Source organism: Triticum aestivum, chromosome 3A, assembly GCF_018294505.1.
Source record: "Triticum aestivum cultivar Chinese Spring chromosome 3A, IWGSC CS RefSeq v2.1, whole genome shotgun sequence".
Lineage (NCBI taxonomy): Eukaryota > Viridiplantae > Streptophyta > Magnoliopsida > Poales > Poaceae > Triticum > Triticum aestivum.
The window spans coordinates 731,481,310-731,493,561 of NC_057800.1; the positions used below are offsets into that span (position 1 = coordinate 731,481,310).

A 12,252-nucleotide genomic window follows, 5' to 3' on the forward strand; every position below is an offset into this window, starting at 1 on the left:
ATCTATTGCATACATAGGAAACATTTTTCGTATACACGTTTAACATTTTTCATGTACATGATTAACATTTTTTTATATTTGTTTTAATGTCTACTTTTTTCATACAGATTGTACAGCTTCTTATGCAGACTTTTAATAATTTTTTCCAAACATATGTTTTGATGTCAGCTTTTTTCATACATAATGTGCATTTTTCCTGTATGTCAGAAACTTTTTTATACACATTCAACACTTTTCAAATATCTGATTAACATTTTTTCAAATATATATTTTGATGTTAATGTTTTTCATACACCATGTACATTTTGTCTGTACATTATAAATAATTTTTATACACGTTTAACAACTTTTCATATATATGTTTGGATGTTTATTTTTTTTCATACACATTGTCATTTTTTGTATTCACTGGAACAGTTTTCTATACTTGTTAAACATTTTTCAAATGCATGATTAACATTTACTTAAAACTGAATTTCAAATTATTTTATAGTTCAATTTTATAGTTCATATATATTTATATGTTTATAATATTCAAAATATAAACAGAAAAGTAAAAAAGTAAGCAAACCAAAAAATGTGAAAAAATAAGCGCTTAAGGCGTATGGACCTCCAGCGCGCTAGGCCAGCTCATTGCCGCCCGTTTCAGGCAAGACTTTGTTCGGTCTCACACTAAGTGACACATAGTCTTGTCTGAGAAAAAACTAAGCGATACATAGTCACGCCCAAGTTTAGATTATGTTCATTAAAAAGGAAACTTTGGGCTGTGTCTGCGTCTGTGTTGTGTTCACACACAAAAATTATCCGGGTTTTTTTTTCATGAATGACTTGTGTGTCCCATGAGTGCGTGAACCTGGATCTGAACCTAACACGCGGCAAAAAGAAAAGAAAAACTGAGACATTTGTTCCTTGCTCTTTTGTTGAGTACATGAACCTGAACAACTCAAAAAAAAAAATTGACTCTGGCAAACACAAGCAGTAGCGAAGTACTCAAACACAAGCAGCCATGCAGGTGCAGCATACTGAAGTGTAATGTAGCGCATGAGGGGCTAAGGCAGATTTGCTGCCTCGTCTATTAATTAAGAAGGAATAGAGTTTTTTGTTGTAGAACACACCGACATTACACAAGGTCCATAACTCTGCCGACATGATTGTTCCTAATTTCCTGGCACCGGCGGTAACCCATATTGCCGCCTCAGTTTTGATATTTTGGAGAACCATCGGAAATCTTGTGGCAAAAGACGCTCATTCCATTCAGTGCAAGCAGGAGAGCAGAGTACTATGCTTTCAGCAAATGTATCAACTATACCAGGACTCAGTCAGGACTAGGAGGCTCACATAAGACTCCAATCGTCCCCGAATAACTATGATGGCAGATTCTAGCGACGGCGAGCATCATAGTATAACTACATGGCAGATTTGTGTAGTTGTTCAACATATAAAAGTGTTAACTAGGTGTACCTGAATATACCAATAGCAATGCCTTTCGCGGAGCAAAAGTATCATTTGCATTGCTGGACAGGGCCAGTTTGTTGTTGTCCCTTGGTAACTGCAATCGTGCACAACAGTATATACGGGTACAAATTCTTAACCAACAATCAAGCTTGAAAACAATCGACCAAATGACTGATCCATACATAAGATACCTGAAATCCAAATACCCACGCAACATGAAAACAGAAGCCGTACAAGTCGTGAACACAATTATCTACATTGCCTACCCACAAACTTATATCATTCATATGGACTTGTCAAGCAACAAAACCAGTATCTTTTTCTGTAACTATTATACTGGATCTGCATTTGGGACCATAACTAACATATATAGCGTGGCTTAAATCCTGCAGAAGAACAACACAAAATGCCAATAACACAAGTAAAAAAAAACTTCCTTGGATCCTCCAACCCAGAAAAACAACTGGTTTCACCATCACAACCACAAAAACCAGACATATGGCATCTCAGAACAAACAATTAATGGCTTCAAGGAAATGCAGAACAATCCAGGAGGAAAAATAGTGTGCAATCAATTTATATAGGATATAATAAGGGAGTAACATATCTCCATTCTCCAGCAAGTGAAATAACACAGAATCCTCACAGGTCCCAAAGATTACATTTCAGTCTAGAACATACTCATGGTAAACTCGTTTACTGGACACAGACGCTGCTAAATCCAACATTCCGGCTACAAGAGTAAAGGCATGATCTGGCTTGATGATTCTTAAACCTCCTGGACGTTCAAACCTGCAGCGAAAAGATCATCACAGTTAGTAAGTGTTAACAAAACTGGCTGGCTGTGGGATTTGAGCAACAGACAGTAGGTCAGGGAAGCATGGAACAAGAGATACATGTCATAACGACTATATAAGCCTACTAAACACAATTTGAGCAAACCTACCCAATACAGTCAGGTACAAAACTGAATAGTGTTTAACCACAAACATGGCAGATATATATGAGATTAACGAGGCTATGTTTGCATTATGCGGTGACAACATCGCTGGAAATGCAAATTCTAACAAACAAGGATAACATTAGAGCTGACCAAATGTTAACTGATCTGTGCAGGACTACAAGTCTACAACTAAATAGTGCCATGGCATTGCAGAGAACAAGTAACTGTTGCCAAAGCTGGCCATGTGGCCAGCACAGACAATTACAACTGATACAACTGGGTATTGGTCTGTGGCAAAATAAAAACAATTTCTTGCGTCACTATGCTCGTAGGTGTGTTTTGCTATGCTGATAGCACCATGTATGAGCAACCAGGCCTGCCAGCATGCTTCTAGCTGATACAGTTGGATGATGGTCTATTGCAAAATAAAAATAACAATTGTTTGTATCACAATGATTAACATTCCAGATTTACTTGCAGCTCGTATGTTCTTTGATGTGCGTAACAATCGAGAGCACTTGATCATAGAAGAAATCCGAGGAAAAAAGAGGGTGTGTAGGGGAGAGAAGGGAGCGGACCTGGGGGGAGGGACTGCTTGAGCTTGTTGGCCTTGTCGGTGTCGTGGACGCAGAGGGTGTAGAGGTACCTGGAGCAGCGGACCTTGAACTTGACGGCGTCCTTGGTCCTCTTGATCCGCACCGACCGCGCGTCCTTCCGCCGCGCCGTCAGCAGGAAGTCCTTGATCTCGTGGATCTGCTTCGGCTGCACCCCAAGAATACGTTCGCTAGTTAGCACATCGCCATGCGCCACGGAAGAAAGTGAGACATGCAAATCGTCGGAGGAGAGGGGCTCACCATGGTGGACGGCGGAGGTCGGCTGCGCAGATCCTAGGGGGGAGGCGGCGGCGGCGGGGGGGAAAGAGCAGGGGGAGGAGAAGAAGACACGGTGATGCCTGGCGAGCGAATTTATACCTAGAGAAACCTCGGGCCATCAGGCCATGGTATGGATGGGCCAGACCCGGGCCGGCCCAAAGTGGCAATGGAGAACGCGCAACAAGGATGACCATTTCTTAAACGGGACGGCCCATATAGAGGGAATGCAGAAGTGAGGTTCTTTCGGTTTGGGAGCATTGCATAAGCTTTCCTTCGCTTGGTTTCTTTTCCTGTTTATCTTTGGTTTATTCGGTTTTCTGTTTGGTTTTTCGCTTTTCTTTTTTCAAACGGTTTTGCTAATATAATCTAGATATGCCTTAAGTATTGCACGTCCGGCACATCTAAGTCATATGTCATTGATGTTACATGAAGATTCGTGCGGATATTTTTTTAATTTATGTTTGATTTGATTGAATCACGTAGATGTGCAATCACTAGGTCAGTCTAGATGTGCTCTAGACAGACCATTTTTCAAAACCAAGCATGAAATTTTCTAATTTTGAACTATTTTTAAAGTTCAGGCGTATTTTTAAAACTTATAAAGTTTTTTTAAAATTCATTGATATTTTCCAAATCCAAAAAATTTATTCAAATTTGTCAACTTTTTAAAATTTTACAATCTTTTTTCATATTCACCAACTTTTTCGAGTTAACAAAAAAAAACTTAGTTGTTTTATCCGGAGACAAAGATCCGCAAATGAAGAAAAGAACAACAAGAAAAGGCGTGTGAAACAAGCGAGCACATAGCGTAAAAGATTACTGGGTCTCGACCCATTTGCTCCCTATGTGATATGCAGTACATCGGCGCTAAAGGCGTTGATTAGGAGCTCCCGTGTTCTCTTCATTGCTAGAAAATGGGCCATAATCTGTGTGTGGGGCTGGATTGGCAGTGAATAAAACCACAAGAATTAAGTTATGAAATTATAGTTAGTTAGTTAGTTTGTCTGCGCATTGCAAGGGAATATGTATTTTGGTGGTTTAATCCTGACTTGAAAGGTGCATCTAACACATGACATTGGTTACACATAATTTCATCGACATAGTAAACTCTAGGAAAAGAATCAATGATCTACTCTTCATCACCGGGAAATTATTTGTTTTCTTTTTTTACTGGTGTGTGGATCGGCGGTGAATGGAACCACTTCCGATTGAAGTTGCAAATTTCTTGTTACATTGACTATGTTTTTTACAGCTAAGTTTGACTCCCGACTTGAAAAGGCGAACCGTATGCTTCACATAGGTTGCACATGATTTGCATCAACTTAGCAACCAGTGGAAACAAATAATATCAAAGATTAGGCATAGAACTAACTTAACTTAGTGGAATTTGTAATCTTGCATCAGTCTAGTCTTTCATGGTTGCTCGTTGGTGAAATAATATATGCTATAATGAACAAGGTTTCACCTTCATGCAAGGGTTGACACCTTCGCATGCAAAAATTTGGGGCTACTCCTCCACCTCAAAAAAGTAATGTGGATCTCCACCCTCTTATTGATAAAGGAGGCTCTAGGCTTAAAAGGTTGGAGAGGTAAGTTGTTCAATATGGACGGAAGAATTGCTCTTGCCAAATATGTGCTCTCAGCCATCGAGGTTCTTCATATGACTATCTTTCCCCTCAGTAAGTGTGTGAGAAAAAAATTCAATAAATTGCAGTGTGCCTTCATTTTGGAGTGGTGAGGATGGTGACCACTATCTCGTTAATTGGTCGGTCTTTATCACCCGCGTGAGCCTGGAGGGCTCTAGGTGCTTGGTTCAGAGCGCTTTGGGAGGGCGCTCCATCTCCGTTGGTCATGGTTTGCAGGGGACCACTTCGAAGAGACAATGGAACATCTCGAATCTGCCATGTGATAAGGTCGATATGGAGCTTTTTTGTATATCTACCAAGGTGGTTGAGGGAGTCCTGGATTAGGGGGTCTCCGGACAGCCGGACTATATCCTTTGGCCGGACTGTTGGACTATGAAGATACAAGATTGAAGACTTCGTCCCGTGTCCGGATAGGACTCTACTTGGTGTGGAAGGTAAGATAGGCAGTACGGATATGGATATCTCCTCCTTTGTAACCGACCTTGTGTAACCCTAGCCCCTCCGGTGTCTATATAAACCGGAGGATTTTAGTCCGTAGGACAACATACATGTTGGAAATATGCCCTAGAGGCAATAATAAAATGGTTATTATTGTATTTCCTTGTTCATGATAATTGTCTATTGTTCGTGCTATAATTGTATTAACCGGAAACCGTAATACATGTGTGAATACATAGACCACAACATGTCCCTAGTAAGCCTCTAGTTGACTAGCTCGTTGATCAATAGATGGTCATGGTTTCCTGACCATGCACATTGGATGTCATTGATAACGGGATCACATCATTAGGAGAATGATGTGATGGACAAGACCCAATCCTAATCCTAGCACAAGATCGTATAGTTCGTCTGCTAAAGCTTTTCTAATGTCAAGTATCATTTCCTTAGACCATGAGATTGTGCAACTCCTGGATACCGTAGGAATGCTTTGGGTGTACCAAACGCCACAACGTAACTGGGTGGCTATAAAGGTGCACTACGGGTATCTCCGAAAGTGTCTGTTGGGTTGGCATGAATCGAGACTGGGATTTGTCACTCCGTGTAAACAGAGAGGTATCTCTGGGCCCACTCGGTAGGACATCATCATAATGTGCACAATGTGACCAAGGAGTTGATCACGGGATGATGTGTTACGGAACGAGTAAAGAGACTTGCCGGTAACGAGATTGAACAAGGTATCGAGATACCGACGATCGAATCTCGGGCAAGTACTATACCGGTAGACAAAGGGAATTGTATACGGGATTGACTGAATCCTTGACATCGTGGTTCATCCGGTGAGATCATCGTGGAACATGTGGGAGCCAACATGGGTATCCAGATCCCGCTGTTGGTTATTGACCAGAGAGATGTCTCGGTCATGTCTGCATTATTCCTGAGCCCGTAGGGTCTACACACTTAAGGTTCGACGACGCTAGGGTTATAGGGAAAGTATGTACGCGGTTACCGAATGTTGTTCGGAGTCCCGGATGAGATCCTGGACGTCACGAGGAGTTCCGGAATGGTCCGGAGGTGAAGATTGATATATTGGACGAAGGGTTTTGGAGTCCGGAAGTGTTCCGGAGGTATCGGGTGATGACCAGCATGACCGAAAGGTGTTTCGGGAGCCCCGGCAAGTGTTGGGGGCCTTCATGGGCCAAGGGAAGGGGGGGCAAACCAGCCCACTAAGGGTCTGCGCGCCCCCTCACCTATTCCCACGTGATCAGGGGGTTTGGAGCGCCCCATCTAGGGTTCCCACCTCCTGGCTTGGGGGCCAAGTCACCTAAGGGGGAGATCCCATCTGCCCTGGCCGCCGCCCCCCTAGGGGAAACCCTAGGGTGCCTCCCCTCGCCCTTGCCCCTATATATAGTGGAGGTTTTGGGGCTGCACAACACACGAGTCTCTCTCTCCCAAGGCGTAGCCCTACCTCTCTCCCTTCTCGTCTCTCGTAGTGCTTGGCGAAGCCCTGCTGGAGTACCGCGCTCCTCCACCACCACCACGCCGCCGTGCTGCTGCTGGACGGAGTCTTCCCCAACCTCTCCCTCTCTCCTTGCTAGATCAAGGCATGGGAGACGTCACCTGGCTGCACGTGTGTTGAACGCGGAGGTGCCGTTGTTCGGCGCTTAGATCGGAATCGACCGCGATCTGAATCGCTACGAGTACGACTACCTCATCCGCGTTCTAGTAACGCTTCCGCTTAGCGATCTTCAAGGGTATGAAGATGCACTCCCTCTCTCTCGTTGCTAGTATCTCCTAGATTGATCTTGGTGATCACACGTAGGAAAATTTTGAATTTCTGCTGCGATCCCCAACAGTGGCATCATGATCTAGGTCTATGCATAGATTCTATGCACGAGTAGAACACAAAGCAGTTGTGGGCGATGATTTGTTCAATTTGCTTACCGTTACTAGTCTTATCTTGATCCGGCGGCATTGTGGGATGAAGCGGCCCGGACCAACCTTACACGTACGCTTACGTGAGACTGGTTCCACCGACTGACATGCACTTGATGCATAAGGTGGCTGGCGGGTGTCTGTGTCTCCCACTTTAGTCGGATCGGATTCGATGAAAAGGGTCCTTATGAAGGGTAAATAACAATTGGCATATCACCGTTGTGGTTTTGCATAGGTAAGAAACGTTCTTGCTAGAAACCCATAGCAGCCACGTAAAACATGCAACAACAATTAGAGGACGTCTAACTTGTTTTTGCAGGATATGCTATGTGATGTTATATGGCCAAAAGGATGTGATAATTGATATATGTGATGTATGAGATTGATCATGTTCTTGTAATAGGAATCACGACTTGCATGTCGATGAGTATGACAACCGGCAGGAGCCATAGGAGTTGTCTTAATTTATTTATTACCTGCGTGTCAATGAAAACACCATGTAATTACTTTACTTTATTGCTAACCGTTAGCCGTAGTAGTAGAAGTAATAGTTGGCGAGGCAACTTCATGAAGACACAATGATGGAGATCATGCTGTCATGCCGGTGACGATGGTGTTCATGCCGTGCCTCGAAGATGGAGATCAAAGGCGCAAGATGATATTGGCCATATCATGTCACTTTATGATTTGCATGTGATGTTTGTCATGTTTTTACATCTTATTTGCTTAGAATGACGGCAGCATAAATAAGATGATCCCTCATTAAAATATCAAGAATTGTGTTCCCCCTAACTGTGCACCGTTGCTAAGGTTTGTTGTTCCGAAGCACCACGTGATGATCGGGTGTGATAGGTTCTAACATTCGCATACAACGGGTGTAAGCCAGATTTACACACGCAATACACTTAGGTTAACTTGACGAGCCAAGCATGTACAGACATGGCCTCAGAACACGGAAGACCGAAAGGTCGAACATGAGTCGTATAGTGGATACGATCAACATGAAGATGTTCACCGATGATGACTAGTCCGTCTCACGTGATGATCGGACACGGCCTGGTTGACTCGGATCATGTATCACTTAGATGACTAGAGGGATGTCTATCTGAGTGGGAGTTCATTAAATAATTTGATTAGATGAACTTAATTATCATGAACATAGTCAAAAGGTCTTTGCAAATTATGTCGTAGCTTACGCTTTAGTTCTACTGTTTTAGATATGTTCCTAGAGAAAATTTAGTTGAAAGTTGTTAGTAGCAATTATGCGGACTGGGTCCGTAAACTGAGGATTGTCCTCATTGCTGCGCATAAGGATTATGTCCTTAATGCACCGCTCAGTGAGCTGAACCTCGAGCATCGGTTGTGGATGTTGCGAACATCTGACATACACGTTTTGATGACTACATGATAGTTCAGTGCGTAATGCTAAATGGTTTAGAATTGAGGCACAAAGACTTTTTTGAAACATCGCAAAACATATGAGATGTTCCAAGGACTGAAATTGGGATTTCAGGCTAGTGCCCACGTCAAGAGGTATGAGACCTCTGACAAGTTTCCTAAGCATGCAAACTAAGGAGAAAAGCTCAATCGTTGAGCATGTGCTCAGATTGTATGAGTACTACAATCGCTTGAATCGAGTGGGAGTTGATCTTCCAGACAAGATAGTGATGGTTCTCCAAAGTCACTGCCACTAAGCTACTAGAGCTTCCTGATGAACTATAACATATCAGGGATAGATATAATGATCCTTGAGCTATTCGCGACACCGCGAAAGTAGAAATCAAATAGGAGCATCAATTGTTGATGGTTAGTAAAACCACTAGTTTCAAGAAGGGCAAGGGCAAGGAAGGGATACTTCATGAGACGGCAAATCAGTTGTTGTTCTAGTGAAGAAACCCAAGGTTGAACCAAACCCAAGACTAAGTGCTTCTGTAATGAGGGGAACGGTCACTAAAGCAGAACCACCCTAGATACTTGGTAGATGAGAAGGCTGGCAAGGTTGACAGAAGTATGTATTGGACATATATTAAATGTGTACTTTACTAGTACTCCTAGTAGCAGCAGGGTATTAGATACCGGTTCGGTTGCTAAGTGTTAGTAACTCGAAATAAAAGGCTACAGAATGAACGGAGACCAGCTGAAGGTGAGATGACGATATGTGTTGGAAGTGTCTCCAAGGTTGATATGATCAAGCATCGCATGCTCCCTCTACCATCGAGATTGGTGTTAAACCTAAATAATTGTTATGTGGTGTTTGCATTGAGCATAGACATGATTGGATTATGTTTATTGCAATACGGTTATTCATTTAAAGAGAATAATGGTTACTCTGTTTATTTGAATAATACCTTCAATGGTCTTGCACCTGAAATGAATGGTTCATTGAATCTCGATCGTAGTGCTACACATGTTCATGCCAAAAGATATAAGATAGTAATGATAGTACCTCATACTTGTGGCACTGCCATTTGAGTCATATTGGTATAAAACGCATGAAGAAGCTCCATGTTGATGGATCTTTGGACTCACTCGTTTTGAAAAGATTGAGACATGCGAACCATGTCTATTGGTAGATATGCATGAAGAAACTCCATGCAGATGGATCGTTTGGACTCACTTGATTTTGAATCACTTGAGACATGCAAATCATACCACATGGGCAAGATGACTGAAAGGCCTCGTTTTTAGTAAGATGGAACAAGAAATCAACTTGTTGGAAGTATTACATTTTGATGTGTGCAGTCCAATGAGTGCTGAGGCACGCAGTGGATATCGTTATGTTCTTACTTCACAGATGATTTGAGTAGATGTTGAGTATATTTACTTGATGAAACACAAGTCTGAATTATTGAACGGTTTAAGTAATTTCATAGTGAAGTTGAAGATTGTCGTGACAAGATGATAAAATGTATATGATATGATCATAGAGATGAATATCTGAGTTACGAGTTTGGCACACAATTAAGACATTGTGGAAATTGTTTCACAACTAATACCGCCTGGACCACCATAGTGTGATGGTGTGTCCGAACATCACAACTGCACCCTATTGGATATGGTGCATACCATGATGTCTCTTATCAAATTACCACTATCGTTTATGGGTTAGGCATTAGAGACAACCACACTCACTTTAAATAGGGCACCACACAATTCCGTTGAGACGACACCGTATGAACTATGGTTTAGAGAAACCTAAGCTGTTGTTTCTTAAAAGTTTGGGGCTGCGATGCTTATGTGGAAAAGTTTCTGGCTGATAAGCTTGAACCCAAAGCGGATAAATGCATCTTCATAGAATACCCAAAAATAGTTGGGTATACCTCCTATTTCAGATCCGGAAGCAAAAGTGATTGTTTCTAGAAACGGCTGGAGGAAAAGTTTCTCTTGAAAGAATTGAGTGGGAGGATGGTGGAGACTTGATGAGGTTATTGAACCGTCACTTCAACTAGTGTGTAGCAGGGCACAGGAAGTTGTTCCTGTGGCACTTACACCAATTGAAGTGGAAGCTTATGATAGTGATCATGAAACTTCGGATCAAGTCACTACCAAACCTCATAGGTCGACAAGGATGCATACTACTTCAGAGTGGTATGTAATCCTGTCTTGGAAGTCATGTTGCTAGACAACAATTAACCTACGAGCTATGGAGAAGTGATGGTGGGCCCAGATTCCGAAGAATGGCTCGAGGCCATAAAATCCGAGAGAGGATCCATGTATAAAAGAAAGTATAGACTTTGAATGAACCACTTGATGGTCGTAAGGCTGTTGGGTGCAGATGGATTTTAAAAGGAAGACAGACAATGATGGTAAGTGTCACCATTAAGAAAGCTCGACTTGTCGTTAAGATGTTTCCCGACAAGTTCAAGGAGTTGATTACAATGAGACTTTCTCACTCGTAGCGATGCTAAGAGTCTGTTGGAATTATATTAGCAGTTACTACATTATTTATGAAATCTTGCAGATAGATGTAAAAACATTGTTTCCTCGACATTTTTCTTGAGGAAAGGTTGTATGTGATACAACCAGAAGGTTTTGTCAATCCTGAAAGATGCTGACAAGTATGCAAAGCTCCAGCAATCCTTCTAAGGACTGGAGTAAGCATCTCGGAGTTGGAATGTACGCTTTGATTAGATGATCAAAGATTTTGGGTTTATACAAAGTTTATGAGAAACTTGTATTTCCAAAGAAGTGAGCGGGAGCACTATAGGATTTTTTATGAGTATATGTTGTTAACATATTTTGATCAGAAATGATGTAGAATTTCTTGAAAGCAAGCAGGGTTATTTGAAAAGTGTTTTTCAATGGAAAATCTGGATTAAGATACTTGAACATTGAGCATCAAGATCTATAAGGATAGATCAAAAACGCTTAATAGTACTTTTGAATGAATACATACCGTGACAAGATTTTGAAGGAGTTAAAAATAGATCAGCAAATAAGGAGTTCTTAGCTGTGTTAGAAGGTGTGAATATTGAGTAAGACTCAAGACCTAACCACGACAGAGGAGAGAGAAAGGACGAAGGTCGTCCCCTATGCTTTAGACGTAGGCTCTACAGTATGCTATGCTGTGTACCGCACCTGAAGTGTGCCTTGCCATGAGTCAGACAAGGGGTACAAGAGTGATCCAGGAATGGATCACACGACAGCGGTCGAACTTATCCTTAGTAACTAGTGGACTAAGGAATTTTCTCGATTATGGAGGTGGTAAAAGAGTTCATCATAAAAGGTTACGTGATGCAAACTTTGACATTAATCCGGATGACTCTGAGTAGTAAACCGGATTCGTATAGTAGAACAGTTATTTGGAATAGCTCCAAGTAGCGCGTGGTAGCTGCATCTACAAGATGACATAGAGGTTTGTAAAGCACACATGGATCTGAAAGGTTCAGACTCATTGACTAATAAACCTCTCTCACAAGAAAGATATGAACAAACCCCATGGGTGTTGGATTCATTGCAATCA

The 12,252-nt window shown here is 41.9% G+C and overlaps 1 protein-coding gene across 1 annotated transcript; it reads right to left on the reverse strand.

The window, feature by feature from the left end:
- Nucleotides 1-2,016: 2,016 nt before the first annotated feature.
- LOC123063571 (60S ribosomal protein L38) lies at nucleotides 2,017-3,349 on the reverse strand. The gene is made up of 3 exons (XM_044487390.1): nucleotides 3,253-3,349; nucleotides 2,977-3,160; nucleotides 2,017-2,247 (listed from the first exon to the last, which is right to left on the reverse strand). The coding sequence occupies exons 1-3, from the start codon at nucleotides 3,253-3,255 to the stop codon at nucleotides 2,225-2,227; spliced, it is 210 nt and encodes a 69-aa protein (XP_044343325.1). The 5' UTR covers nucleotides 3,256-3,349; the 3' UTR covers nucleotides 2,017-2,224.
- Nucleotides 3,350-12,252: the final 8,903 nt, after the last annotated feature.